Below are 26,634 nucleotides of genomic sequence, written 5' to 3'. Positions count from 1 at the left end.
TTTCACATGAACTGCTATCAAAACAAGTATCGCTCATACTTAAGTGAGTGATTGACTTTGGACCAAGATGCAAGACTTTTTCATGTGTCTCAATTAAATCTCAATTTATCTAGATCAATTTATATCTTGCTTTTACCAACTAGTTTTATCATCTATTCCTCCAGTTCTCTGGCATGTGAAAATTTGATAAAAAGGTTTTGTTTTCTTTTTTTTTTTCTGTCTGACTCCAAATTGTGAGAAATCTTGTGTGGGTCACAGCCTTGGCTTGTGTATGAGTGTAGGTCTCTGCGTCCTCCCTCCGTTCACGAATGTGGGGTGGCTACTCAAACATCTGCACATATGCCATGGCTCCGTGACCCCCTAGCCTATCCCTATGGAGCATCTTTTGAATTTCATTAGAATATGGCACAGTTTCCTGGCGAGGCAACCCATGGCGAGAGGAGGTGGGGTAGGGCCTGCTGTGGGTTAATGTCTCCGAGAATGGCTCTGCAGTCACTGCTTTGCTTGTGCCTCACCATCCTTTCCACTTCCTCCTGGCGGAGACTCACCCAGCTCAGAGAGCACTGTCTCTAGAGTCTTCCCTGAACCATCAGGCCATGTGCCAGGCCATGTGCCCAGCCAGGTGGGTGCTGAGTTCTTGTGCTCATATGAGCCCTGAGCTTGTCTTGGCTGCCTCGCCTCCTGTACTGCAGGCGCCTGAGGACAGGACCACCCTCTGCCACTTCCTTCTTGGAAAAGCTGATGCCTGCCCAAGGGGGTCCTCCGTAAATGATGGCTGAAGCGCGCTAGGCACTCTCTGGCTATCTGTGTGAGCGCAGCTGGCCTATCTACCTATGGAGCAAAGCTGGCAGGGGGGCTATAAGAGGTGTATGTTGTGACACCCGGACACGATGCATCTTCAACTTCCTGAGCTTGTGGGATCCGGGATGGACGTGAGGCCACACGTGAGCAAGACTGGAACACAGGAACCTGCCTGAGCAGAGTCCCCAGAGGAGCCCAGGGCGCAACGGGAGGGAGGCACTCAGACCACATTTAGAAAAGTGTGGCTGTCTGGGAAAAGGGTCAGGAAAGAGGGGACATAGTCCGGTTGAGGGGACATGGCACCAGGAGCCAGGGAGCAAGCCGACCTGCGCACTTGCAGCTCCGCTGTCTCTATGGAAGAGGAGGGATGGGGGGCAGGGGGAGAGGAAGGCTGATGGAAGTAGCGCTGGAGAGTGCTCTGAGCATGGCGAGCTCGCTGGCTTTGTGTCCCTCCATGCTTACTTGGAATGGCTTTGGAGGGGTCGACGACGGAGATAGGGACATCTTGCTTCTTCCCCATGTGACTCCTTGCCATGGGCCAGAAGATGTCAGTTCAAGAATCCCAGATGCATGGTCTGTCCACGCTAGAGCTCCCCTGGCCCAGGCAGCCAAATAGCTTCAGTTTCCAGCAGGAGCTGAAAGAGTTGAAAGGCCTGGTTCAAGTCTAGGTACTGCCAACCACCAGTCACGTGACCTTGGACAAGCACCTCTGCCTAGGTTGTGGAGAACAGCTTCCTCCTTTTGAGAAGAAGTAGCTAGAACTAAGCCCCCCACAAATTCATCCCCACCTTCCCTTTCAGCCTTCTCCCTTCCTTAGCCCCTTGCCTAGCGGACTCTAGCTACGTGAGCTACCTGTAATCCCTCAATCATTCATACTTCGCATGTGCACTGCCTTCTCCTTGCTACGACTCCCTTCCCCACCCGGCAACTTTCTCCTTAGCCTTCAAGACTCCCGACTCTGAGAAATACTCCCTGGCCATGCCCCATCTTGCATGGCCAGCAGTTTTTCAGTGAGCCCCAAAGACTGTTAATTTCCTAATCAATGCACTCACACCACACAGGCAGTGTGGATGCCCTATCTACCCCCCAGTGCCCAGCACAGTGTCTGACCCTTATCAGGTGCTCAGAAAAATGTTCATGGAATGGGAGGGGCTCATGATTCCAGTCAAACCACTTTGGAAGCCGGTGCTTAGAGGCATCTCAGACAGTGCAAATAATTCCAGGCTCCATGAAATAGTGTGCCTGCGGCCACCAAAACACTCTGGAGACCGAGGCTGCAGGTGGCAGGTTTCAACAGCTAGGCAGGGCTGGGAACAGGATGTGTGTGGAGCAATGGCACAACCAGAAGTGGAGACTGTTCCTGCTCAATCACTGCCGACCCTTCCTTGTTTCTTCTTGCCAACTAGAAGGGAGACGTTGACAGCTATCTCTGGGATGTCCTCCCAGGTCCCCGCCCCCTCCCTGTCCCCCAGAGGCTTTGGCACTTGCGATCCTCATCAGAGATGTTCCCAGGCCCTGAGGCCCCGTTCTGACATTGCAGCCTCTCTTGGCTTCCCTGGCCCAGACAGCCAGAGAGCTCCCGTTTCCAGCAGGGGCTGAAAGAGTTGAAAGGCCTGGTTCAGGTCAATCATCAGTCACGTGACCTTGGAAAGCACCTCTCCCTCTCTGGGCCTCAGTTTCCTCGGCTGTGAATTGGAGGACAGGGCTGGCTGTTCTCTCAGGAGCTCCCCTCCAGCGTGTGCGTGTCCTATGTACCAGGCAGCTCTTGGCTTCATGCCTACTCCCTGTCTGTCTGCTCCCCCAGTCGAAGCCTAGTGCCGACATGGAATGTGAATTTCTCCAGTAAAATCCTTTCTTTGTATAGATGAGAAATGGAGGCCCAGGGAGGGGAGGGGCACAGTCAAGAAGACATACTGGGGTAGATGCAGAACAGGGTCCGTGCTCCCTGCCATTGCGGCTTCAGCCTTTGCCTACTGTCTCAGTGGAAGAGCCTCTCACTCCGAAGTGGCCCAAGCTGCCCGGGTGCCCTGTGTGGGTGGCTCTTCAGGGCCAGGTGTCTTGTGAGCCTGTAGCAAGCGCACCTGATCTAAACCAAATCCTGAACCACATTCAAGTCCAGCCTTCCCTGTGTTACGGCTAGCTGTGTGACCCTGGGCGAGTCAGGCTTCTCTGGCTCTATTGTCCCAAGGCTACATGCACAGTGGATTGTGAGCTCTAGGGAACAGGGACTGGCTTGTTCTGTTTCCATGCCAGGCCTTGGCTTTCACAGCAGTGTCCTGTAGTTCAACACGTTGGAGAGAATCTGATTAATCGAACAGCCTGTGTTCAAGTCAGACCACCGAAGTCTCAGGTCGCAGCCATGAGAGGGCTGCCCTTGGGCCAGGCTCATCCCTGGTCCAATTGTACGTGGCTGAGAGTGTTATATCACCGGCAAATACAGTTGATTCTTCTAGGTGCCCTATGTAGAAAGATACCTGCTTAATCTCTATTTTATGGGTGAGGAAACTGGCTCAGAGAGTCACTTAAGCCAGGCCACAAAGCTGGTAGATGATTATGCTGAGGTTAGGACACAACACTGTGTCCTTTCTGGTCTTCTAGGACCAAGAGCTGCGGACTGTTCCTGCAGGGCAGAGGGGCACACTGAGAGCAGCAAGCTTCCCGTGGAGGGAGGAGCCTAGGAAGCCTATTTGGAGGAGGTGGCCTATAGAGCAGGCAAGGGTGCTGAAGAACATTCTAGATGAAATGATATGAGCAAGGTATTTGGATGAGCAGATGGAGGAGAGGAAACGGCAATTCTGAGCAAGCGGGATGTGCTGAGTTTCAGCATACATGGAATATGAGACACGCTCTTGTGTTAGGCCCAGTCAGAAGCTTGGTCTTGATTAGTAAAGGAGTAGGGAGCCACTGAAGGTTGTTCAGCAGGGGTATGATCTGATCAGAGCTGTTGCCAGAAAATGCATGGATGGTTCATTACACATCTGCTCCTCCTGGAAGGGCCAGGCTCGTTCACCTACCCTGTTGCGTCTGGGCAGAGGTGGGGAGAAAGGAGGAGCTGAGTCCCGGATGGCACCTTCCGGTAAGGATCGGTGAGAGAGTGAGAAGAGAGAGCAGCCCCCGTGCTCACAGCTGGGCTGGGGGTGGAGGGAGGGGGAGGGGCTAGAGATGCCTTTCTGTCCTCCCTTGGCCATCAGCCTCTGCTGGCCTGAGGTCTGGTCTGCGAGGCAGAGTACAGAGCAGCCTCCGCTGTCTGCGTGAGTTCCTGAGGGGTGAGATCTTTAATTTTTGTCTGCTGAGCCCTGATGGGCCAGGGGCCAGCCTGTGTTACAACCTCCCAGAAGCCCCTGGGCCAAGGCGCTCAGACCAGAGTGGACGGAAACGGGAATGAGTCACAGCCCGACTGGGGATCTGTCTGCAGTGTGTCCTCCCCCTCCTCTGCCTGGGGATGTGGCCTTTCCTGGGGACTTTCAGGGTCCAGGCCTGTCTTTGAGGGCCAGGGGTCCCAGAGAGAGTATTGGGGCACTAGAACAAGCCTCACAGAGTGTTCCCACCTTGACTGGTGGCCCAGGAGGAAACAGAGCACAAGGATGGGGAGAGACTTCCTCTGCCCTCGGTGCCTCGAGGATGAAGAGTGGGAGAGGCTTCCCCATGCAGCCCCACTTCCCTCATCCTGGGGTGTGAGGAAAGTCACTGTGTGCCAGCTGGAGGCCAGGGTGGGGACAGGCTGGAAGACCGTGACAGCCAAGGGAAGTGGCTTCCTGTCTTCCTGGTCCTCACACTCCTGCAGGCTGCATGTCCCAGGGCTCCTGCAGGACTCTGGAAGGAATTGTCCTGAAGGTGATGCCCCCGTGGTCCCCGGCAGAGCACATGGAACCCCTGCCGTCTTTCTGGGAGGAATGAGAAAGAGGAGGTCTCTGGCAGTTCACATGGTTCTGCTCAGGTCTCTGGAGAGGAGAAGTCAGGTTCCAGTCCCCAGAAGTTCTAGGAGGTTCCGCTCCAGCCAGAGACTGAAGGAATTTATGCAGGTAGGTTGGAAATGATGTCTGAGATTACAGCTGACTGCACAGAGCTCTCAGGTGAGTTCCCCCTGCAGCAGAGCCTGGAAATGAAGGGAGCTGAGTGACTAAGTTTCACTCAGCTATTGTGAAGAGCTGTCTGTGTGCAGCACACAGGAGGCCCTGGAGCAAACACTGAGTGCCTCGCAGTGGTGGTGGAGTGGGGGGCGTGGGCTCTGGAGCAGTTCAGACTTTTTCAGATGATGAATCCTGGCTCCCTTTTGAGCTGTGTGACCTTGAGCAAGAGGCTTTACCCCTCTGGGTTTGTGAAATGGGAATCACAATTCCTCCCCTTAGGGCCTCACAGACCCTCTGTTTATAACCCTTCTTGTTCCCCAAACCCCACGATGGAGGTGAACTTTCACTTCTCCTTGTGTGTGTGTTGCTAGGGGTGAGGTTCACGGAAACCAAATGTGATGGCTTAAGTCTCTCCAACTACAGTGGACCCTAGCTGTTAACCAGTCCTTGAGCAGGGCAGGGTGTGTTTGCTGGGGGTATCTCACAACAGCAGTTCTGTGGGTCCATGGGCACCCCAACTGTACTACCAGTCAGTACTTCCAGCCCTCAAAGGGGCACAGCCAGAGGGGGGTCTCCTGTCCTCTGAAAGCAGGTCCTGATTTAGTGTCTGCAACTAGACAAACCAGGAGCTGCTAACTAGCATTGTGACTGTGGGTCACCATCTGCTACGAGGTGACATAATAGTACATCTGTCATAGGATTATTCTGAGGATTAGATGAGAAAATGACCGTGAAGCACGTGGCCCGGGATCTGGCACATTTTAAGCACCAGTGAAAGCAACAGCAGTAACTGATCCCCTCCCGTGACAGGGCCCCGGGTCTGGCTGTCTCATTTGCCCAGCAGGAGGGAGAAAGAAAGAGTATCATTACCTCCATTTGTAGATGAGAAAATGAAAGCCAAGCGAAACCCAGTACTGAGCCCCATTCACAGCAGGCAGGGCTGGGTGGGCGAGGCCCCTTCCAGAACACTGACAGTGACCGGCCAGCCTGCCAACCTCTGCCACCACCAGCCAGACTGTCCTGCTCACCCAGAAGAGACAGGCACTGGCAGCCCAGGCAGGGCGGTTGTGAGTTCTGGGAGGATTCCAGGCTGTGGTGTCTGAGGCGGGGTGGTCCTGGCAGTCTCTGTGGGCATGAAGGCCTCATGCAGGAAAGACCCGGGACCTCCTTGTACTGCCTCCACCTTCCAGATTGGAGGCTGAGGCTGCACAGCGCAGGAGTGTCAGCTGCTCAGGTCTGGAGAAGGATACCGCGGCCCTCGAGCTGCTCCTATCTGGAAGGCTTGGGACCTACTCGCCCTCCCTCTGGTGATTCTGACCCCCAGTCAACCAGGAAATGTGTTATTTGTTCTGAGTAGGGGAATAAGCTCTCCTGGGGAGAGGAATTTAGGGCTGGAAGTCCAGTCACTTCCAAGGAAGAAAAATCTTTGGAATTTTGTCGGGAGTCTGGGTCTCAGCAAAGGGAACAGGAATGTGGTCCTTGTTTTTGGTCCCTATTTGCCAAATTGGTTCAGGTTCCGAGAGCTCTTTGGCTGCCGGCATTATTCCAAAAGACACGGAAATGCAACTGGGTCGCCCCGAGTGTCCAGCAGGCTGCGCCCCGGTGGTGGCATGGTGTCTGAGTGAAGCTAGCCTGCAGGAATGTCCTTAGCGACCCCTGGGCACTCTGCAGAGCTTTCCAGAGAAAACGTCCCTCCCCAGACCCAAGAGGTGGCTGAACGGGCTTGGCAATATTCTCTTGCCTCGTCAGCTGGGGATGTGACACATGGCGACTCAGGGGTCGTGCTGGAAAGAGCTAGCTCCCCTTCTCTTACTGGGCAAAGAGGGTGGAGGAGGGCAGAAAGTGCTGATTGCCCCAGATCGTGGGGAATTAAACTGTGGGGCCAGCAGGCAGGGAGGAGGGCATTTGGGAGCACCTGCTCAAGGTCCTTTGGTGTCTACAGCAGTGGGGCAGGTTAGGAAAGTTCCAGTCCAGTTGTGAGGAGGGATCAGGATTGGGGCAGGACGACGTGTTCTTAAAAGCTTGGACATGGGTGGGGAATGACCGAGATTGGAGTCCTGCATCTGCCACCAATCTGCTGGCTGTAACCCCGGGCAAGCTAGTAGCCATCCTAGCTTGCATTCTTCTTTGCACATGTGAAAATCATGATGCTGCCTCTGGCTGGTTAAAAGCGCCAATTTATGTAGCAGACTTAGCACAGGTTTGAACCATACTATCAGTCTGGTAACTTGAAAGAAAACAAAAACAGAAACAAAAGCAAACCACCCAAACACAAGTGTTTATAGAATAGGAGAAGCTGCAGAGCCGCATCCCCAGGTACCAGGAGCTAAAGGGAGAGGAGGTGTAGGCAGCAGGAGGGAGGCAGCAGGAGGATGCCTCTGCCATGGGGGGCAGATGCCAGGCTTTGGAGTAGAGTATATGGGCCCCAGGAGTACAGGGTGGGAATTTCCAAGGACCACTTGTGCTCTACGAGGAGTGGGAGGGGCGCCGGCGGCGGGCGGTGTGTCTGCAGGAGGGTTTTGGCCCGGGCCAGCCATGAGAGGCTGAATGGGCGGCAGGCTTCCAGAAACGCAGGCAGAGGAGACAGATCGGGAATAATGACTTGGACACACAGGAGGAAAACTAGCTCAGGGACGGAGATGATGCCAAGGTTTCTGAGCTTGCAAGGCTCTTGGGGATCTGAGGTGGGCATGTAGGGATGAAGAGGAGAGAGCCCCCAAGGAACGGGCAGGTGTGGGGAGAGAAAGGGAGCCCAGAACTGCAGAACTGGGCAGGTATCCAGGCAAGGGAAGGTCAGCCTGGAGCTGAGGTCTCCAGAGCTACAAAGAGAGAGAACAGAGCATTCTGGAAATTGAGGTGGTATCCATCTCGAAATGCAAGAGATAGGACTCGGGGGGGGGGGTCTTTAGGGCCAGCCCTCAAGACAGTAAGTGCAGGAACTTGAACCAGCAGCTGCTACCTAGAACCTAGGTTTTCTCCCTTAAAATGGGTCTAATGCTATAATCCCAGTACTTGGGAGGCTGAAACAGGAGGCTCACAGGTTTGAAGCCAGCCTCAGCAACCTAGCAAGACCCTGTTTTCAAATAAAAATAAAATAGGTCTGGGTACGTAGCTCAGAGATAGAATGCCCCTGGATTCAATTTCCAGCATAAATAAATCAAATTGAAATGAAATAGGTCTAATGACACTGATCCTCCTTGTTTGATGGGATCATTCTGTCATTCAGTTTACCACTTATTCAACACATTTCTTGGCTGTCTATTAGAATCAAACACTGTTCTAGGTTCTACGAAAACAGTGTGACTATTAATTCCTTTAGAGATATAGTTGTGGCCTGGGAAGTCAGATAGCCAATGATTTTATAGGCTGTCAAATAAAACGTTCCTATGGTTTTAGAATGTCTGATGAAACAGCAAAGTCTAGAACAAGAAGCTAATAGTCTTATATTCTAAAGGGAAATACAGAGCCACATGGTGGCGCATGCCAAGTACTAGTTGGAGGCAGAGACAGGAAGGTTGAAGGTTCAAGATCAGTCTCGGCAACTTAAGCAACATTTCCAGCAATCTAGCAAGACTCTGTTTCAAAACAAAACAAAATAATAATAACAATAACAATAATAATATAGCTCAGAGGTAGAACATCCCTGGCTTCAATTCCTAGTTACACACACACACACACACACACACACACACACACACACACACACACGAAAGGGTGAGAGAGTAAGAGAGAGAATAGTTTTAACAACCTCCAAATGACCTCCCTTGGTTTCAGTCTACAGATGAAAAGGATGAAGGCCACTGAGGTAAATGGTTATGTCAAGACAGAGCTGAAATTCCCCCGAGGGTGCCCCTCCCTGCAAACCAGGAGGGGGACTCCAAGGGCACCAATCATGGCTTGAGGCTCAAAGTCCCTCACAGTCTCACGTGATGTGATAAGGGCCTGGTGCTCAGCTGATGGCGCTCCTGGGAGATGGTGAAACCTTTAGTGGGTGGGGCCTAGTGGAAGACGGTGAGGTCACTGGAGGCATGTCCTGGACGGGAATATTGGACCCTGCCTCCTCCTCTCCCTCTCTCTTCTCTCTTCTCAGTTTTCTGGCTGCCACAAGGCAAACAGCTTTGCTCCACCACACAGTCCTCACCATGATATTCTACTTTACCACAAGCCCAAAGCAACAGCGTCATGCAATCACAGACTGAAACCTTTGAAACCAGGAGCCATGATAAACCTTTCTTCCTTTTAGGTTGATTAGCTCAGGTATTTTGTCACAGCAATGAAAAGCTGATTAACATAACATAGGGAGCTACAACTGTCCTTCCACAGATGCTGAGTGAGCTGCTGGCAGTTGCAGGTACTCAAGAGGACCAAAGCACAGCAAGAGAGTTCTTGGGAGATTGAGGAGTTCTTAGGAATTAAGGATATGCATAAATGAAGAGACTTGTATGTACCTCCTGACCATTGCTTTGCCTGGCACGGACTGGACTGCCTTATAGTGGGTGGACAGAGACAGCCAAGACAATACAAGAGGTATCCAAAGACAGCTTTGCTATGACAGTGCAGGGTAGATGTTCCCCCAGAACCCACAGATGTGCCTGTAAAAAAGCCCATGCATGTACCTGGCAGCCAAGGACACCGGCCACAGAAGACTTTGCTACTTTGCCCAATGCCTTTTGCCCAGCCTGCCCAGCCTTGATACAGAGAAGCCATGGCACACAGGGAGGACCTGAAAAGCAGGGCACACCCCACTCTCCCCACTACAAGGTCTCCAGCCAAGGGACAGGCCTGTGGGGGGAGAGGAGGAGTATGAAATTGGATGTGATATTAATTAAATTGGATGCAATTTTTATTTAAACAGAAGCAGACTGTTTAGTGCCTAAAAGTTAGTCTTAATTACAGAAATGGAACTGTTCTTATGTTGGGTTGGGACAGACACACCAAGGACTCTGTTTGAGATGTCAGAAGGGTAGGGAAGAGAAATGCTCTATAGTATGCTTGAACACAGTAGTGGAGAAAATACAGCTGTTTCCTGGTTGTCCACCTTGAGGTTCAGCCTGTATAAAACCCAGTTGCATGCTGGGTGTGGTGGCATATGCCTGTAATCCCAGAACTTGGGAGGCTGAGACAGTAGGGTTGTAGATTTGAAACTAGCCTCAGAAATTTAGTGAGGCCCTCAGAACCTAGTGAGACTCTATTTCAAAAAATAAAAAAAAATTTTAAAAAAGAAGTCAGGCATGGTGGAACATGTCTGTAATCCCAGTACATGGGAGGCTGTGACAGGAAAATCTCAGGTTGAAGGCCAGCCTCAGCTTCTTGGCGAGGCCCTCCACAACTTAGTGAAACCTTGTTTTCAAAAAAAAAAAAAAAAATAGGGCTGGGGGTGTAGCTCGAAGGTAGAATTCCCCTGGGTTCAATCCCTGGTAACACACACACACACACACACACACACACACACACACACAGTCGCACAAATAAATAATGAGATAATTTCAACTGGTTGTTAGAGCAATGAGGATAAAGCAGGTTGATGTACAAAAGAGAGACGACATGGGAGCGGGAGAGTTGTTCAAGATGGGGGCAGATCAGTGACGGCTAGTCTAGAAAGTGATTTTTTTTTTCTCTTTGTACTGGGCATTGAACCCAGGGAGAGTCTACTTCCAAGATCCGATTCCAGTCCTTTTTATATTTTTATTTTGAAATGGTTTCACTAAATTGCTAAGGATCTTACTACACGCCCAGCCCCAGGCCTTTTTATGTTTTATTTTGAGCCAGGGTGACTCTAAGTTGCCCAGGCTGGTCTTGAACTTGTGATCCTCCTGCATCAGCCTCCGGGTTGCTGACATTACAAGCGTGTGCCACTGCACCTGGCTCAGGAGGTGATGTTTGAGCTAAGAAATGGGTAAGTGGTCCTGGAGACAATTGTTCCAGGTGGGGGGAAGTGGGATCTAAAAAAGGGCCTTTCAAGAAGCAAAGAGAAGGCCCCTGCAGCTGCCATGTGCTGAGATCACAGAGGGAACCAGTCATTAAGCCTTTGGAGGCTGAGGGGTGGAGGTGAGGTTTTCTTCCAACATTAGGAATTACCTGGTGGTTGTTCTTCATGGTGTGGGAAGTTTTTTTCCTGTTCTTTCACTCTGCCTCTCTAGGAAGCAGTGCACTGTAAGAGTGCACCCAGGGCAGCCACGTTGCCCTGGCCCCTAGGCTTTCACAGGGGCCACCATGAGAATGGTGAGCTGGGCACTCGGCTGTACTTAGATGGAAGCTATTGGTCTTCCACCCCTGTGCCCCTTGCAGCCAACTCAAGAGGTGAGAACACACGGATCAATCACGGCTCATGGAATTATTTGGGGGAAAATTCTGGAGGGAGTGAGGAGCTGGGGCAGGAAGGAGTCCAGGGAGCAGACTCTGTGCCAGAGGCAGGAAACCTGGATTTCATTCGCCTCTTTGGCACATGCTGTCTCTCAGTAACCTTATTTAAGAGGTTCCATGTTGGATCAAAGGTTCGTGGCCAGCCTCAGCTACTTAGTGAGGCCCTCTGCAACTTAGTGAGATCCTATTTCAAAATAAAGGGATAAAAAGTAGGGCTGTGGGCCTGGCGTGGTGGCTGCACGCTCGTAATTCCAGCATTCGAGAGGCTGAGACTGGAGGATCGGGGTTCGTGGACAGCCTCGGCTATTAGTGAGGCCCTTGGCAACTCAGTGAGAACCTGTTTCGAAAAATAAAAAGACTAAAAAATAGAGCTGGGGGTGTAGCTTGGAGGTGAATGCCTCTGGGTTCCATCCCCAGTACCGCAAAAAAAAAAAAAAAAAAAAGTGGTTCCATGTCTATCGCTCTGTGAAAAAGGGGACACCTCTTGTAGCAGTCCCTCTCCCCCATCATTGCCTCCTAAGCTCGGGCCGACCCTGACGCCACAGGGAGGGGGGTTCAGACCGAGAAGCCCGGGGGACCGACCCCGCAGTGGCAAATCGCTACAACTTGAGGATTGCCGAGGGAGCGACCAGCTCCACCAGGGGGCGCGCGCCCCCACGCGGCCTCGCAGCCCTGGGGGCACCCGAGGCTCGAGGGGCGCCGGCTGGGGATGCTGCCCCCACCAGCCCGCTCCGCCGCGGGCGCCCCCAGTAGCCGGGGCAGGAGGCAAAGGGGCAGGTGCCCGGGCCTCAGGCCCTGACCGCGCCGTCGGGTGTCTGGACCTCCTCGGGTCCTCGCTCAGACCTGCGAGGGCGCCGCCTTGGTCGTCAGTCCGGCGTCTGTCCGAGGGGTCGGGGCGGGGGGCAGTGCGAGCCTGTGGGCGGCTCGGGTGCCCTGTCCCGCCGCCCCAGGTGCCCCGCCCGCCCCCGGGCAGCCCGCGCCGCCCCCAGCCCCGCAGGGGTTAATCCCCCTCGCCGCCCGCCCGCCCCGGTGCCAAAGTGGGTGTTGCTGGAATCCCTCCCTCTCCCGTAATGAGGGGGCCGAGCTGTCCCTCCGAGGAGGGGGCATGGTGTGGATAAAAGAGACGAAGAGGCAGGGGGAGGTTTCCAAAAGCACACCCCTCGGGCTCCCTTCGGACGGCCGGGTGCGGCGGGGAGGCGGCTCCGCTCACCGCGCACCTCGCCCGGGACCGCGGCCGCGGCCGCCTCGGCCCCCGACGGGAGGGAGAAGCGCGGCCGGGACGCCCGAGCGCCGCGCCATGAGCCCGCCGCCCGCCGCGCGCGGCCCCTGGAGGGGCTGGCTGCCGCTCGCCCTGGCCGTGCTGGTGGGCGTGGGCCACGCGCAGAGGGACCCCGCGGGGAGGCTGGAGCCGGCCCGCAGGGACGCCGCGGCGGCGGCCAAGGTGTACAGCCTGTTCCGGGAGGGGGACACGCCCGGCCCGGGCTCGTGGCCGGCCGAGCGCCCCCCGCCGGGCTGGGGGAGCCCGCGGAGGCCGCTGGAGACGGAGGCCCGGAGGCCGCGCCGCGTGCAGCCACCTGCGCAGACCCGGAGGAGCGGCGCCCTGGGTCCGCGGCAGCCCGCCCCGCGAGCCCGGGCGGCGCCGGCCCTCCCGCGCCTCGCCCCTGCACCGCGAGGGAGGCTCACCGGGTGAGCGCGGGAGGAGAGCACGGCGCCGGGGAGGGCGCGGGAGGGCTCTTTCGTGGAGGGATGTGCAGATGAGAGGAGGGGGCGCGGGACTTGTGTCCCGGACCCCCGGTCCTCAGTACTTCGGGGAAACGCTCCCGACGCCGGGGATCGAGAGCCGACCTTTTTCAAGGAGTTTAGAGCAAAGGTCAACCATCCTGACCCTTTCGCTCCAGCTCACCCCGAAGTTAAACCCTTTTGCCAGTCGCCTCTGCGGGCGCCCACGCTCCTCCTGCTCTCTGCCACCCAGCTCTGCAGAGATGGGAGAAGCAGCGGAGATGCCGCACCCGGGTGGCCGCCCGAGACCTGGAGGCCCAGTGGAGGTTGAGCTGGTGCGGGGAGAGGGTAGGTGGAGGATATGGGGTTTCGAAGGCAGATGCGTCTGCAGGAAAGGGGGCCTGCGGCAAAGCCCGTGCTAAGACAAGTGTGTAGGTCGGGCGCCTGTGGGCCTGGCAGCCTGCGGGGCGCAGGCCAGGTCTGGCTTAGGGCACTTTGTGCAGGAAGCCTCTCCTCACTGTGGCTGTGGACAGTGGGTCGTGGAGAACCAGGGTTGCTTGTCAGTGCATCTAGGTGCCGGCACCGTTCCCGCCTTTTGCAGGGCTAAGCCACCCTCCAAGTAGATGAGTTCTCCTTTTTGCTCCCCTGGGACACCTCCCGCTGTCTGGGGGTGGTGGTGGTGGTTGTAAGGGGGGAGTCGGGGACAATTGCAACTTCTGCCTCTCAGCAACTCCCACTCCCAATCCCGATCAGCATGCCTCTGGGCCGTGCATGTGTGTGACAGGTGTCTCTGTAATGAGGGCACCCAAGGCCCGGTACTGTGCAGCTGGACAGGGTACATAGAAAAGTCTGGGGAGGACTGTAGCAGTGCTTCTAGGCCTGGGCACAGTTTACCCGCTGGGTCTAGTCTCCGGAGCAGCTCAGGCACCTGGGCTGTCTTACTCCTGAGGACCTTCGGCCTCCTGGCTTCCACGCTCACTACGCATCCTTGCCTCACTATTTCAGCAGGACTCATCCTGCTTCATTCATATCTCTGTTCAGAGAAGCCTTCTCTGACCATGTCAGCCCCGTCCTTGCTCCTTCGCCCTGCCTTATGTTTCTGCATAGCACTCATCCCATCTGACGTTTTCTATTTCTGTTCATGCATTCAGGGTCTGATCTTCCAGCCCACACTAAAGCAAGTTCTCTGAACGCAGAGACTTTGTGTGGTCATTTCTGCACTCCCAGTGTCAGTACATAGTTGGTGTTCCCTAAGGAATGAGTGAGCTGCTTTTGGGAGGCCCAGCCTAGAGCAGGACAGAGCTCAGGGGCTGCCAAGCCCCTCCCACACAGGACCATTCTATGAGTATTAATGGAGCACCTGCTGAGTTTTGGTTTTTTTCCTGACCTGTGCAAGTGAATACATGCTTCCTAAGAGCCTGGGAAAAGGGGGCAGGGCCCAGAGACCAAGGAACTGTTCCTGCTGGGAGAACAACCCAATTACTTAGAATCAAGTTGGAGGAATGAGCAGACACGGACTGGTGAACGTGCTTTCTAGTACTGGAAGCTTCATGTTAGGTGCAAGGGAGTGGGAAAGAGTGGCCGAGGAGCTCAGAGGGAGGACCGCAGCCCTTGGGTGGAGGAGCCAAAGCGGGACCAGGCCAGAGATGGAGTCTGATCTGGATCATGGGGAGCTTGTCCTGTAGAAATTTAGGTGCAGGTCGGGGAGTGGAGGTAGGAGTTGGAGGGTGCACTGTCAGAAGTTATAAAATGAGGCTGTGAGGAGCAAAGTAGATTGTCACAACAACAAGGTTGGCAGACGTGCACAGGTGTATAAGTAGGTGCTGGGGCTGGGTTCCAACTGCAGGCACCTGCTCTACACAGGGCGTAGGATCCTCCTGTGCTGGCCTGAGCTCCTCCTCTGGTTGTTTCCTGCAGCTGTGATAGGTAGTGGGCTCCACTGGCACACCAGCCGGCCACTCTGTGACAGCTGGGGAGGGGTGAGTGGCAATCCTGTCCATTGACTTCCTCCACTCAAGTTTATTCTAGCCAATGGTCTCTGGCTAGGCTGATCACTTTGGCCACTGCCTTGTGTGCTGCTCAGAGTCAAGGACCAAGTGCCACCTGCTGGTAGATCTTGAAATTGCATCACTGCTACTGGCAGTCTCCATTTACTCATCCAATAAACGTTTGTGGAAGGCTTCCATAAAGCCAAGCCCTACGCCCAACCCTGGGGATACAGCCGGGGCCAAGCCAGACAGCTTCTGTGCTTACAGAATTTTCAATGTAGTGGGGATTTATTCCACATAGTGAGGATTTTTAAAGTATGCACCAGGCACCGTTTGAGGCATGTGAGCACAGCAGTGAACGCAGCAGATGCCCTTGGTGCACAAGTGAAATTTCATTCTCTAGGGGTCTTACGAAGAAGCCATTGCTTTCCAGTCTTTAGCATTTCTTGAACAAGCCTCACTCCACAGCACGGTCATAACATTTCCTTTTACCTCTTTCCTTTTCTTTTACTATTTTCTTTAAATGAAAGTACTACTAAGAGAATAGGATTTTGTGTTTTATCTATTTTATTTATTTATTTTGTGGGTCTGGGGTTGGGACCCAGGGGCATTTGACCCTCGAACTACACCCCCAGCCCTATTTTTTATTCTTTATTTTGAGACAGTGTCTCACTAAGTTGCAGAGGGCCTCACTAAGTAGCTGAGGCTGTCTGCGAGCTGCCATCCTCCTGTCTCAGCCTCCCGAATGCTGGGATTACAAGTGTGCGCCACCACACCCGGCTCTGTTTTATCTATTTTAAAGAACATTATAAAATTTTAAAAGTATACAAAAAGGTACTAAAATATTAGAACTCACAACCCAGCAATCTGGCATAGTTTGGTTCCGATTTTTTAATTTGAAATTTCTTCTATAAATTTGCCTCCCTCTTTCCCCAGAGTTAATGAATACCTTGAATTTAGTGAATCTCAATGCATGTTTTTGTACTATTATTTTAGACGCGTGTAGCTAATTAAATTTACAATATCATTTTTGCATATTTTAAATCTGGATAAGCGATGCCATATTATATTCTTTTCCAATATTTTTTTAACGATGTGCTTTTCCCTTCCTCCCTAAATTTCTGAGATTTAACCATGTTAATATAATTAGCCCAAGTTTATTCGTTTTAAGTGCTGTATATTGTCCCTCTGTCTAAATATAGGAGGGTTTATTTATCCCATCCTCCTCTTTTGGAATGTTTAGATGAGTTACTTTTTTGCCATTACAAATGGTGCTTGGCTAATTTTTCTACATAAATAAATTCATAATTAAAAGGAAACTTTGTATCATCATGAGTCAAAAGTAGTACCACTTGTCAAAAAGAGAAGGTAATTGTAGGAAAATTGAAATGAAAACAAAATGTTCTTCAGTTCTAGTCAGACACTACTCATTATCTTAGAAGCTCAGCACTGTGGCATGCTCTCCCTACGGAAAAGAGGGCCTGGCCTGTGTCCAAGGGAGGACCTGGCGCAAGGTCCCAGCCTCAGATGGACACTCGTTCACTGACCTAATCAGGTTAGAACCATCACCAAACAGGAGATCACTTCCTTGTCCTGTGACTCAGCATTGCTGAACACTGTATCACACAGACTGAAAATCCCCTTTCCTCCCCTTGATGGGCTCTCTTTGCAGGAAGCACTGGACTGAAAGAAACAAAGAAGTACTAAGTGTATGCCTTATGTCAGGCACTGTGTTAGCCTCCAGAATCACAAAAGAGAAGGAAGAGCACCCTCAAGATCCCCAAGACAGAGACCCAGACACCTGGCCACCGGAGACAGTTGCTGGGTGCTGACCGATGGCAGTGGGTGGAGATGGGGCAGGCTTTACACAGAGGAGGTTGCTTCTGACCTGGAAGTCTAGACATAGGGAAAGGATTTTATTCTGCAAGCAAGACAGGGAAGGCTGTCTAGGCAGAGGGAGTGTCTCAAGCAAAGTCATCAACATGTGGCAACCATGGTGATAGGCTGCTGTCCCTGGAAGGGCGCGCCCTTGTTTGCGGGTGGTTGTGGAGAGCAGGGAAGGGCAAGTGGATTGCTCAGGCAGGTGGGGCCAGGGTGGCTTGGTAAAGGTCAGTGGGGAGCTGTGGGAGGTTTTCGACAAAGGGGCAATGTGACTGGATTGGGTTGGTATGATTGGATCTGTCCCAGGTGGAATGGCAGCTGTGCCTGGCTGTTAGCCAGATGTGTTCCCGACAGTGATGCTGGACATTGGGCTAATGTCTGCCGAGCAGTAGTGTCACCTGGAAGATCTGGCGCCTACAATCTCTGAGTGGTATGAAAGCTAACTTCTAGGGAGTAAGAGCCAGTGAATCCTATGTCCCCGCTAGTCAGACACATCTGCTCTCTGTGCCAGGCCATCTCTTAGCTAGCTGCTTCCCAAGAATTTTTTGTGTTTGTGGTACTAGGGATGGAACCCAGGGGCCTTTTACCTCCGGGCTATACCTATTTTATATTTTATTTGGAAACAGGGTCTTGCTAAGTTGCTGAGAGCCTCACTAAGTAGCTGAGGCTGGCCTCAAACCTGCACGATCCTCCTGTCTCAGCCTCCCAAGCATGGGGATTATAAGCATGCGCCACCATGCCTGGCTCTATTGATATTGGCCTGGAAGGGATCCTTGAGTCTCTCATTGAGTGTCTGGGTCTCCTGAGTGCCCTCCCAGCCTCAGGTGGGCCCCTCTGCAGGGCAGCCTTTGCCTCTGGCCAGGCCTCGCTGTGCCGTGACATCCCTCATGGTTCACTCAGCTGCTTTGGTCACACTCAGCTGCTGTCTTCTTATAGACAGCTGCAAAACTGTCGTGTGGCGACCTGAGGGCAATGGCTGGCTCAGGGGACCTTCTCAGGCTGGGCTCCTCGCCAAGACCTCTCAGCCAAGCAGGTCCCTTGATTCAGGCAGACTAGGTTCCTATAGGTTCTATTTCCTAGAAAACCCCAGAACATGCAGTCTGTTTCCTTTCACAGTCCTCCCAACCCCCAAGAGGCCTGGTCACCAGGACAAGAAGTAGTGACTTCCAGAGGGGGCGTTGTTTCTCCTTCCACCAGCGTGCTCTTTAGAAACTCTGGGTCTGAGGAGTGGCCCCTTCCCCAGAACCTGGTGACTTGGGCCCTGATGCTCCAGGAGGAGGCCACCATGGAGCCGGGAAGCTGCTGAAGGCGGTGGCCAGAGAGGCAGAGCTCCAGGCCAGCAGGACATTCTAGGAGCTTTGGGCCAAAGGTTCAGGAATGGGCCTTAGCTTTTTCAAGCTGCAGGAATTTATTTTGAATTCTTTGTAAGGCTCCCAAAACCACACCAGCTTTGGGGTCCACTCAAATGTCAAACAATCTCCTAAGCAGGACCAGATGCTTGCCATGCTGGCCACAGCGCTCCCAGGAATGGCGACCCACTCCATCCTCTGGCCTCTGTGCCTCTTCCTCCTACGTCACTCTGGTTTCAGCGAGTGCTCGGTGGACAAATTGTTCTCATTATGATGGGGCCCCGGGTGCCAGAGCCAGGCCCAGCCTGAGTGGAGGCCCCAGAGGGCTTCTCCAGGAGGGGTCTTTCTGGGGAGTCACCCTGGTCCAGGCATATGGGTCTTTAGATGGAGTCAGAATTGGGGAATCTGCCAGTAGACACCTGAGAGCAAAGTTCAGGCAAGTGGAGTGAGCGCTCTGCCTAGGACCGAAGGTCAGTGTCTCATACACTGGCACATTCCCTCAGAGCCAGCATCAAGGGATAGAAGAGAAAGGACCCCAAAAGCAAGGTCCGTTACCCTTCCCAAGTGAAAAGCCTGCCCACTGGGCAGAGGGAGTTACACCATGCCCACAGCTCCATCTTCCTACCAGCTTGCCACCCTGAAACCCCTATTAAACAGAGACCCCCAAAAAATAAAAATACAAAAAAAAAACAAAAACCAGAGACCCTAGGGCCCCATTCCTCCAGTCTCTTGCTCAGCACCCTGACTGATGACACGGAAGGCAGGTGACAGGCACGTCCGTCTTTAGGGCTGTTTCCTGTGTGTCTTACAGCTTCCCTTGGGTTGTCAGCATTTAGAAGGTGAGGACCATGGTGTTTGCTTTTTGGTGAGAGCCAAGGTAGAGCTGGAGCCTGGCGTAGAGCTGGGCCGACGCGGATTTGATTCAGGAGCTGGCGTTTTGCTGTCGTGCAGCTCTGGCAAGCGACTGCACCGCTGTGAACTCGCTTCTCATCTTTATGGTCTCTGTCCTTGCTGCCGTCTTTGCTTCGGGTGCTAATATTCCTATCATATCTTGTCTAATCCCCAGAACCACCCAATTAGGCAGGCGTGATGGTCCCACTGTACAGATGGAGAAAGTGAGGTTTCCCAGGGGGCACTGGGAATGGTGGATTCAGATTCAACTTAGATTCACATGACCTGTGGTGAGGGGACCATCCTCCCCAGGCTCGCAGTGCACCCCAGGCCCTGCCTGCAGGGGGTGGGGCCGTCAGAGGCTGTAGGAATAGTCCCCCCTCTAAGGATTCTTGTGTTGACCCTGTTCTGGTGACCCTGCAGGAGGAATGTCTGCGGGGGACAGTGCTGCCCAGGATGGACAACAGCAAACAGTACCAACCACTGTATCAAACGTGAGTGTCCCCTGCCCCCTCCACCCCTCTCTCCCTCCAGGTGGACGGAGACCTGAAGCTCTGGGCCCAACTTCCTTAGCTTTCTGAGGGTACAGCTCGTCTCTGGAGTGGAGGCAATATCTAGTACAAGGGAGGGCATTAAAAAGTGCCTCCAAATGTAAACAGCTTCTCAAAGCAGATTCCCACTCATGTATTCCCTCCGTATCGCCCTGACTGTGGGATCCCTTAGGTGCCCACACATACTTGCGGTCTGCCGAGTGTTTACTATTACCCAACACTGTGCCGAGCTCTTCACATGCACTATCTGGCCTCAGAGCCTCCCGCGTCTCCAGGGGCACCATTCCTGTTGAGTGCTGTGGGAATCCAGCTCTGCCCTGGCCCTGGCCCAGCAGTCCAGGCCTCTGTCAGGCACCCTACTGGGATGATCAGATGTGGCTCTGGTCCCGTGTCTGGAACAGTCTTCTCAGACTGTTTTGAAGCCGGCAGCCTGCTGCAAATGAGAGGAGAATATCCTTGCAGCTGCATGGAAACCAAGGAGAGAGGTGGGGAAGCCATGAGCCTCCTAATCATGGTAGGAGAAGCCACGGTCTCTGTGCTCAAGCCTCCCACCACTGGCATCAAAGAGAGTAATGACCGGCGCCAATACCTACGTGGCGCTCCTTGTGTGCAAGGCACACTTTATGATATCCCGTGGAGCAGGTAGTGCCACTAACCATTTAGTGAGCGAGGAAACTGGGGCACAGATAACAACTTGCTCAAGGTCACATGGCCAGGGAAGAGAAGAACTAGAATTTGAACCCAGACAACCTAACTCCAGGGTCCCTCTTCTCAACACTTATACTCTGCTGCCAGGTATTTTATCTTCCTGGGCCTTACTTTCTCCATCTGTGAGGGTGGGGGGAGCAATAGTTTACACTGCTACTACTAGAAAACAGCTCAGTATCACTGTTGCCTGACTCTGTGCTGAGCTCTGTACATGGCACCATTTTTTCTTTTTGGTACTGGGGATTGAACCCAGGGCATTCTACCTCCAAGTCATAACCTCAGCCTTGTGTGTGTGTGTATGTGTGTGTGTGTGTGTGTGTGTGTGTGTGTGGTACTAAGGACTGAACCCAGGGGTGCTCTACCCCTGAGCTATACCCCCAGCCCCATTTCATTATTTTCTTTTTAATTTTTAAAACAGGGTCTTACTAAGTTGCTGAGGTTGGTCTTGAACCTGAGATCTTTCTGTCTCAGCCTCCCAAATACTAGGATTCAGGTATGCACCACCACCACGCAGCCCACAAGCACCATCTTAGCTAAATATCTCTATAATCCTAAGAAGTGGGTATTTACTTTTCATCCTCACAACGAAACTGAGGCTCTGGAAATATGGCTCTGCAAAGGCACTACGCTGGGTTGGACCCAGGCAATCTGACCCAGAACCCACACACTTTTATTTCAGAGGATTTATTTCCTTCCAACCCCAGCTGAGGCTGGGCATTACCCAGGTGAGGTCAGTTGCAAGGGTTTGAGGAAGCCTCTAGTATCTTTCTCCTTTGAACCCCAGGGCCTCTTCCGAGTCCATGTCAGCTCCCCGGCAGCTCTGCCTGACTATCCCTTTTGTAGCTGCCACTGCTTGGGTCTCACCAGATCCCCTTCCTTCTGTGAGGACAAGCACCAGGCCCTTCTCGTGCGAGGGCTTCACAACTAGCAGTCCAGGTGTTTTACACAAGGTGTGGTGTTCCCAGCACAGTGGACACCCTCCTTCATTTCTTCAGTATCTCTTGAGATGGCCATGTGATGGGGCTGTGACAGGGATGGGGACAGCCTAGCTCTGGGTTCTGCTTCAGGCCTGCAGATGGAACGCAGATAGATTCTTGGGACACTCTGAAGACTTTCAGATAAACCAAACCCCCAAAGTCAAGACGAGCAACAAAGCAGGTCTCCTGCCTGAGTACCCCTTTTTTTTTTCAGGGAAACTGAGTTAGTGGGGGGCTGGAGGCAGATTTGGAGTGGAACACATACATGTCCCTCAGACTTTCAGAGGGGAAGAAAGTGAGCCTCTGGGAGATGATGACTTCCTCAAGGTCACACAGAGGAGAATCTGGGAGGAAACCAACTCTGAGCCACTCCCCAGGGCCCAGGAGTCAGGGAAGCAGGTGGCCAGGTGGCTTTAAGATTGCCAGAAGCTCTGGGGCTGGCTCAGGTATTTTTCACAGAGCCCTAGGCAATTCTAGCTGTTGAAGACCTCCGAGCAGAGTTTGGGGTCTGCCATTGGAAGGTCTACCCTGGATACCATACTCCCTCCAACTGTTCACAGGAATCCTCGGGGATCCTATTAAAAAGAAGCTTGGGCTGCAGCAGGTTTGAGGCAGGGCTGAGTCTCCTGTTCCTAACAAGCCCTCAGAGGCAGCTGATACCAGTGGGCCAGGGGCCACGCTGAGAAGCAGGGGCTCTGGAGGCCAGAGCAGGGACTTGGAGCTGGAGGTGGGAGGAGTTGGTAAGTTCTAGAGAGCTCGGCTTTTGCAGGGAGGCAGTGTTGGCCAGGGGAGAGTGTTGCCGAAGTTCCAGTTGACGCTGGAGCAGGGCGCCTTCACAGGGGGTGGGCTTCTCCCCAGCTGCCCAAGGGGTCTGGACATGGCCGCCAGCCGCACCAGCCCTCCAGGCCCGGAGGCCCTCCATCCCCTGACTCGCTCGTGATTTTCCAGCATTCTTCTCTGCCAAACTGGAGTTTCAACACTGGAAACTCGAGCCTGGTTGAGCCTGCAGATTGTCACAGAACCAGCATGTGTTCTTGTGCCCCTGCGGGTGTGTCTCCAGGACTCCCACTCCTCCGTTACTTCTCTTCCCAGCCCTCTCATGCCACTTCCCCGGGTGCCCACCCTGACCTGGGCACACAGGCTGGCAGCTGTTCTGAAGGGAGAGCCATGGGCCGCAGTCTTTCCCACTTGAAGCCTGTTGGGCTCGCCCACTGAAGGCCCGTGTGCTAATTAGCCGGTCCCTGGGCTGTTTGCTTGTTGGTAGTGTGCTGCTGAGCCTAATGAGAACCACGTGGGCAGTGGGTGTTGGCCTGGATGGCTGGGTCCGGAGCTCTGTAGAATGTGGGGCTCTTGGCTCTGCACCCCACAGCTGGCTCTGTGCTGCCCCCAGTGCATCCCCCTCTTCCCACTGCACAGCGACCCTCCTGGCTATCATGGAGACTACCGATGCTGGGAAGCATTCCTGCCTCTCTTTTAGCAATTGTACCCACGTGGGAGTGCTTTCCTGGGCCGCGGGAGATCCCTCAGGAACGCCATCTAGTCACAGAACCCTGTGGAGGCTCAGTCTTTCCCCTGGCTGCCCAGGTGTCTGCAGGCCCCACCCACTGCCCTAGCACAGAAGTGTTGGCCCTACTCAGCTCCCCCTGCCCCTCCCCTTTGCCCAGGAGGGCAGCCTTAGGTTGCCCTAACACACCAGTCCATTTCTTTGGCCCGTGGCTGGACCTGGGGAGCCGCTGTGTCTGCAGGTGCCCGGTGCTGTATCCCCAGCTCCTCCCTTCACCCTGGTGGCTCTGCGGCTGGGCCATGGTCTCCTCTGGTCTTGGTATCCATCTTTCTTTCTGTGGCCTTGCCAGCTCTCCCTTGTGATTTATGTGTTTATGTATTTGTAGAGGCAGCTGACGGGGCCTGCTTTGCCCCTCAGCTGAGGGGAAGGACTGTGGGGTGTGGACTGACAGTGTCCTGTTTATAGCAGCTGCTTTTGGAAGACTGTCCAGTCTTCCCAGACTGGCCTGCCCGTTCCTCGCCCCAGCTGGGGAAGGGGAGGTGAAGATGTCTTAGCTTTCTCATTTGATCTTGGTCTGAGTGAGCAGGGTCCTGGGCTGTGAGGGAGAGGGCAGAAGAGAGTCCCAGCAGCTGTTAAGGAGGGGCATCTCCCCCAACCCCAGCAGTAAGGCGCAAGGTCAAGAAGAGCATATGGGGCCAAGAGCCCCACATTCTACAGAGCTCCGGACCCAGCCATCCAGGCCAACACCCACTGCCCACGTGCTTTGGATTCGGGCACCGGATCCAGCTTTCTGTCTCTGCACCACTGATTGGCTCTCTTTTAGCCATGAAGCCTCAGCCATAAAATGGCTGTGATCTTTGAGGACTATCTTTGTGACCTATCTTTGAGGACTGACAATAATAGCATTCTGGATAATACATTACAATAGTACATTACAGTGTATCAGGTTCTAGTCTAAGCCCTTTGTAATACAAATTTTAATTGTTCCTTATTAGTCACACTATATAGAAGAGAAGACACACAGTGCTTACACGACTTGCCCATAGTCACGCAGTCACGAAGTGGTGGGGCTGGCACAGAACCCAGGCAATCCAGCACGGCCTCCTGGATCGAGCACTGACATACCAGCTAAATGAGCCAGGTGCCATGTGCCAGCTTTGTGTCCTTGTGCAAGTGACCTGCCCTCTTTTAGCCATGGCCGTCATGATGACCTGATAAGCTAGATTTGACTTTCTTTCTTTCTTTCTTTCTTTCTTTCTTTCTTTCTTTCTTTCTTTCTTTCTTTCTTCTTTTGTGGTATTGGGGGTGGAACCCAGGGGCTTTCTACATCCAGGCTATACTTCCAGACCTATTTTATACTTTATTTGGAAATAGGATCTCACTAAGTTGCTGAGAGCCTCACTAAGTAGCTGACACTGGTTTTGAACCTGTGCAATCCGTTTGTCTCAGCCTCCCAAGCGCTGGGATTACAAGCGTGCGCCACCATGCCTGGCTCGATTTGACTTTTCTCCCCATTTGCAGATGATGCTGGTTGGATATCTGAGCTATGCAGCTGGGGGTGAACAGCGCCTGGAGGTGAAGCCAGTAGCCTGGCTCCAAAGCGCTGGCTTCACCTCCTGCCCTTCCAGAAACTCCTCATGGTTCTTAGAGGACCCTGGGGCTGGAGACACTGGGCATTTTCTCCTCACTTCTTCGTCCAGAGCCGCTGCACATGTGGTGGGCACTGGAACAGCATTCCCTCTGGTCCCCATCTCATTCCTATAAGACCCCATTTCTTGTCTCCTCTTGGCTTCCCTGAGAGAGCTTGTTTGGCCCCACCCATGCCAGCCCTGTAATGACCCCTCGCTAAAGGGAAGACTGGCAAGAGGGTGGGCTCCAACCTTAATGCCAGACTCCTTGTGTTCAAACTCTTGCTCCATTACTTATAGTGTTCTTGGGCAAATTGTTGACCACTGTAAACCTCAGTTTCCCCATATGTCAGGGGTGAGAATAATGCCCATAGTAGTTATAATGAGGCCTCATAGGAGATCATATGAGACGACGACATGGTAAGCAGTTGGCCCAGGACCTTGTTGTGGCAACTGCTTAACAAACCCTAGGGAAAAGGGCTGGGACAGGGTGGGATTCACACGTCCTTCACTCACTGGTTAGAACTGCCAGGAGCCAGAGGCTTGAGCCTGTGGGTGGTCATCTCTGGGTGCATCATCCTATGGACTCAGCAGTTGGCAGAAATGATGGAGAGGAAGGTGGGAAGTGGCCAAAGGAAGAATTGTATGACTCCATGGAGACCTGGCTAATGAGAAGGGCACAGTCCCAGCAAGATACCATGAAGGGGCCGCTGTGGACCTTCCTGGTGAGCAGCCGTGCCCCCTTAAGGCTCTTTGCTCAATGGAATGTTCAGGAGATCATGGACCAGTGGCTTCCTGAAGCCACACGTGGGGTCCTGTGATACCAGCTAAGTGTCTGGCCCTCTCCACACGCCTGTGTCTCCTCTGATCCACTTAGTACATGTTTGTTAAAGGACTGTGTGGGCGACTGATCACTCAGGTGACCTGGTGTGTTTCTCCCTCATCTCCAACCATCTCTTCTCGGCTCCTTTGCTGGCTTTCCTATCCGACATCTTTATATTGGGCTTCCTCAGGATCTTCCAAGTCCCCTGCTCCAAATAGAGGCAGCATAAATTGCCACCCATTACTGGTCATTGATAGGTACTGTGCCAGACAATTTAGCATGCAGGAAAAATAATAATGCCCAGTGCTTACTCTGCCACTTTAATCTTTCAACCCTAGGTTAGCCATCTTGCCAGTCTGTGTCCTAGTCCTCTCCTTCCTGTGTCTCTGACTGTTGCTTCTTGTTTACCTGGTACTTAATATTGGGTTTCCAGGAGTTGGTCCTGGCTCCTCTTTTCTTTCTCACTGTGCCGCTCCTGGAATGACCTACTGCTTTCTCACAGATGTAAACATTGCCTCCCAGCCACTGAAGCCCAGATTTATATATATCTTCAGCCAGACCTCTCTCCTGACCTCCAGACTCCTGCATCCTCTGTCTACTCAACATCTGTTTGTGATGCCTCCCAGACAGCCCAACTCTTCCAGAGTGAGCTCATGATTTCCCTCCCTCTGAGCCAGCTCCCCAGCCAGGTCTTGTCCATCTTGTGAAATGACATCCATCTCCTGACACCTGGGGACCATCCGGGATACCTTCCACCTTATCACCAATCCCTCTCCAAGCCCTGTTGGTTGCAAATCCCTGGTGCACCTGTCTGCGCGTCTCTTCTACCTCTCAGGTCTGGGTGCCCATAGCCCCTGCTGGGTGTTCTTCCTGTACTCCTTAAGCGCCCCACTTATTCTCCTGCTGCGGTCTCAGAACCGGTCTTGCTCCCCAGCCTGGGCTTTCAGCACTTGCCCCGGCTCACGGAATCCAGCCTGGGTTTCTGGAACGTGCTGTCTCTGGACTGTTTTGCACATGCTGCGCTCTCCCCGTCTGCTTGCCCCTCTTTCTGAGGCTGGCCCCTTGTCATCTTTCCAGTCTCTGCCTTGGGCTCCCCCTGCCCAAAGGAGCTGCCCCACCAGCCTTGTTCTGATGGATCTCAGGCCCTTGCCTCCCTGTCTCATGTCTGATTTCTGCCCTACTTCTTTGTTTACTTGTTCAGTGACAGTCCCTTAAGTGGGAAGCTCCTAGAAGAAAAGGACAGCGTTTGTCTTGTTTACTATGGGGCAAGTAATAAATATTGGATACATGATAATTTTCTAGATAAAGATTAGAGGCTCTTGGAGAAAAGGAAACTGGCCCAGGCTGGGTGTGGTGGCGCACGCTTGTAATCCCAGCATGT

The 26,634-nt window shown here is 53.3% G+C and overlaps 1 protein-coding gene across 1 annotated transcript in view; it reads left to right on the top strand.

Moving 5' to 3' along the window:
* The window catches only part of LTBP2 (latent transforming growth factor beta binding protein 2), a gene marked incomplete at both ends in the record, with an annotated part of 149,205 nt that overhangs the window by 36,687 nt on the left and 85,884 nt on the right, over positions 1-26,634 (top strand). The window contains 2 exon segments of the mRNA XM_080707178.1: positions 12,076-12,920; positions 19,486-19,556. Coding sequence (XP_080563304.1) covers positions 12,076-12,920; positions 19,486-19,556 — 916 coding nt within the window.

Source organism: Muscardinus avellanarius, assembly GCF_963383645.1.
Source record: "Muscardinus avellanarius genome assembly, chromosome: 12".
NCBI classification, from domain to species: Eukaryota; Metazoa; Chordata; class Mammalia; order Rodentia; family Gliridae; genus Muscardinus; species Muscardinus avellanarius.
This window is presented reverse-complemented; position numbering and strand designations above follow the sequence as displayed.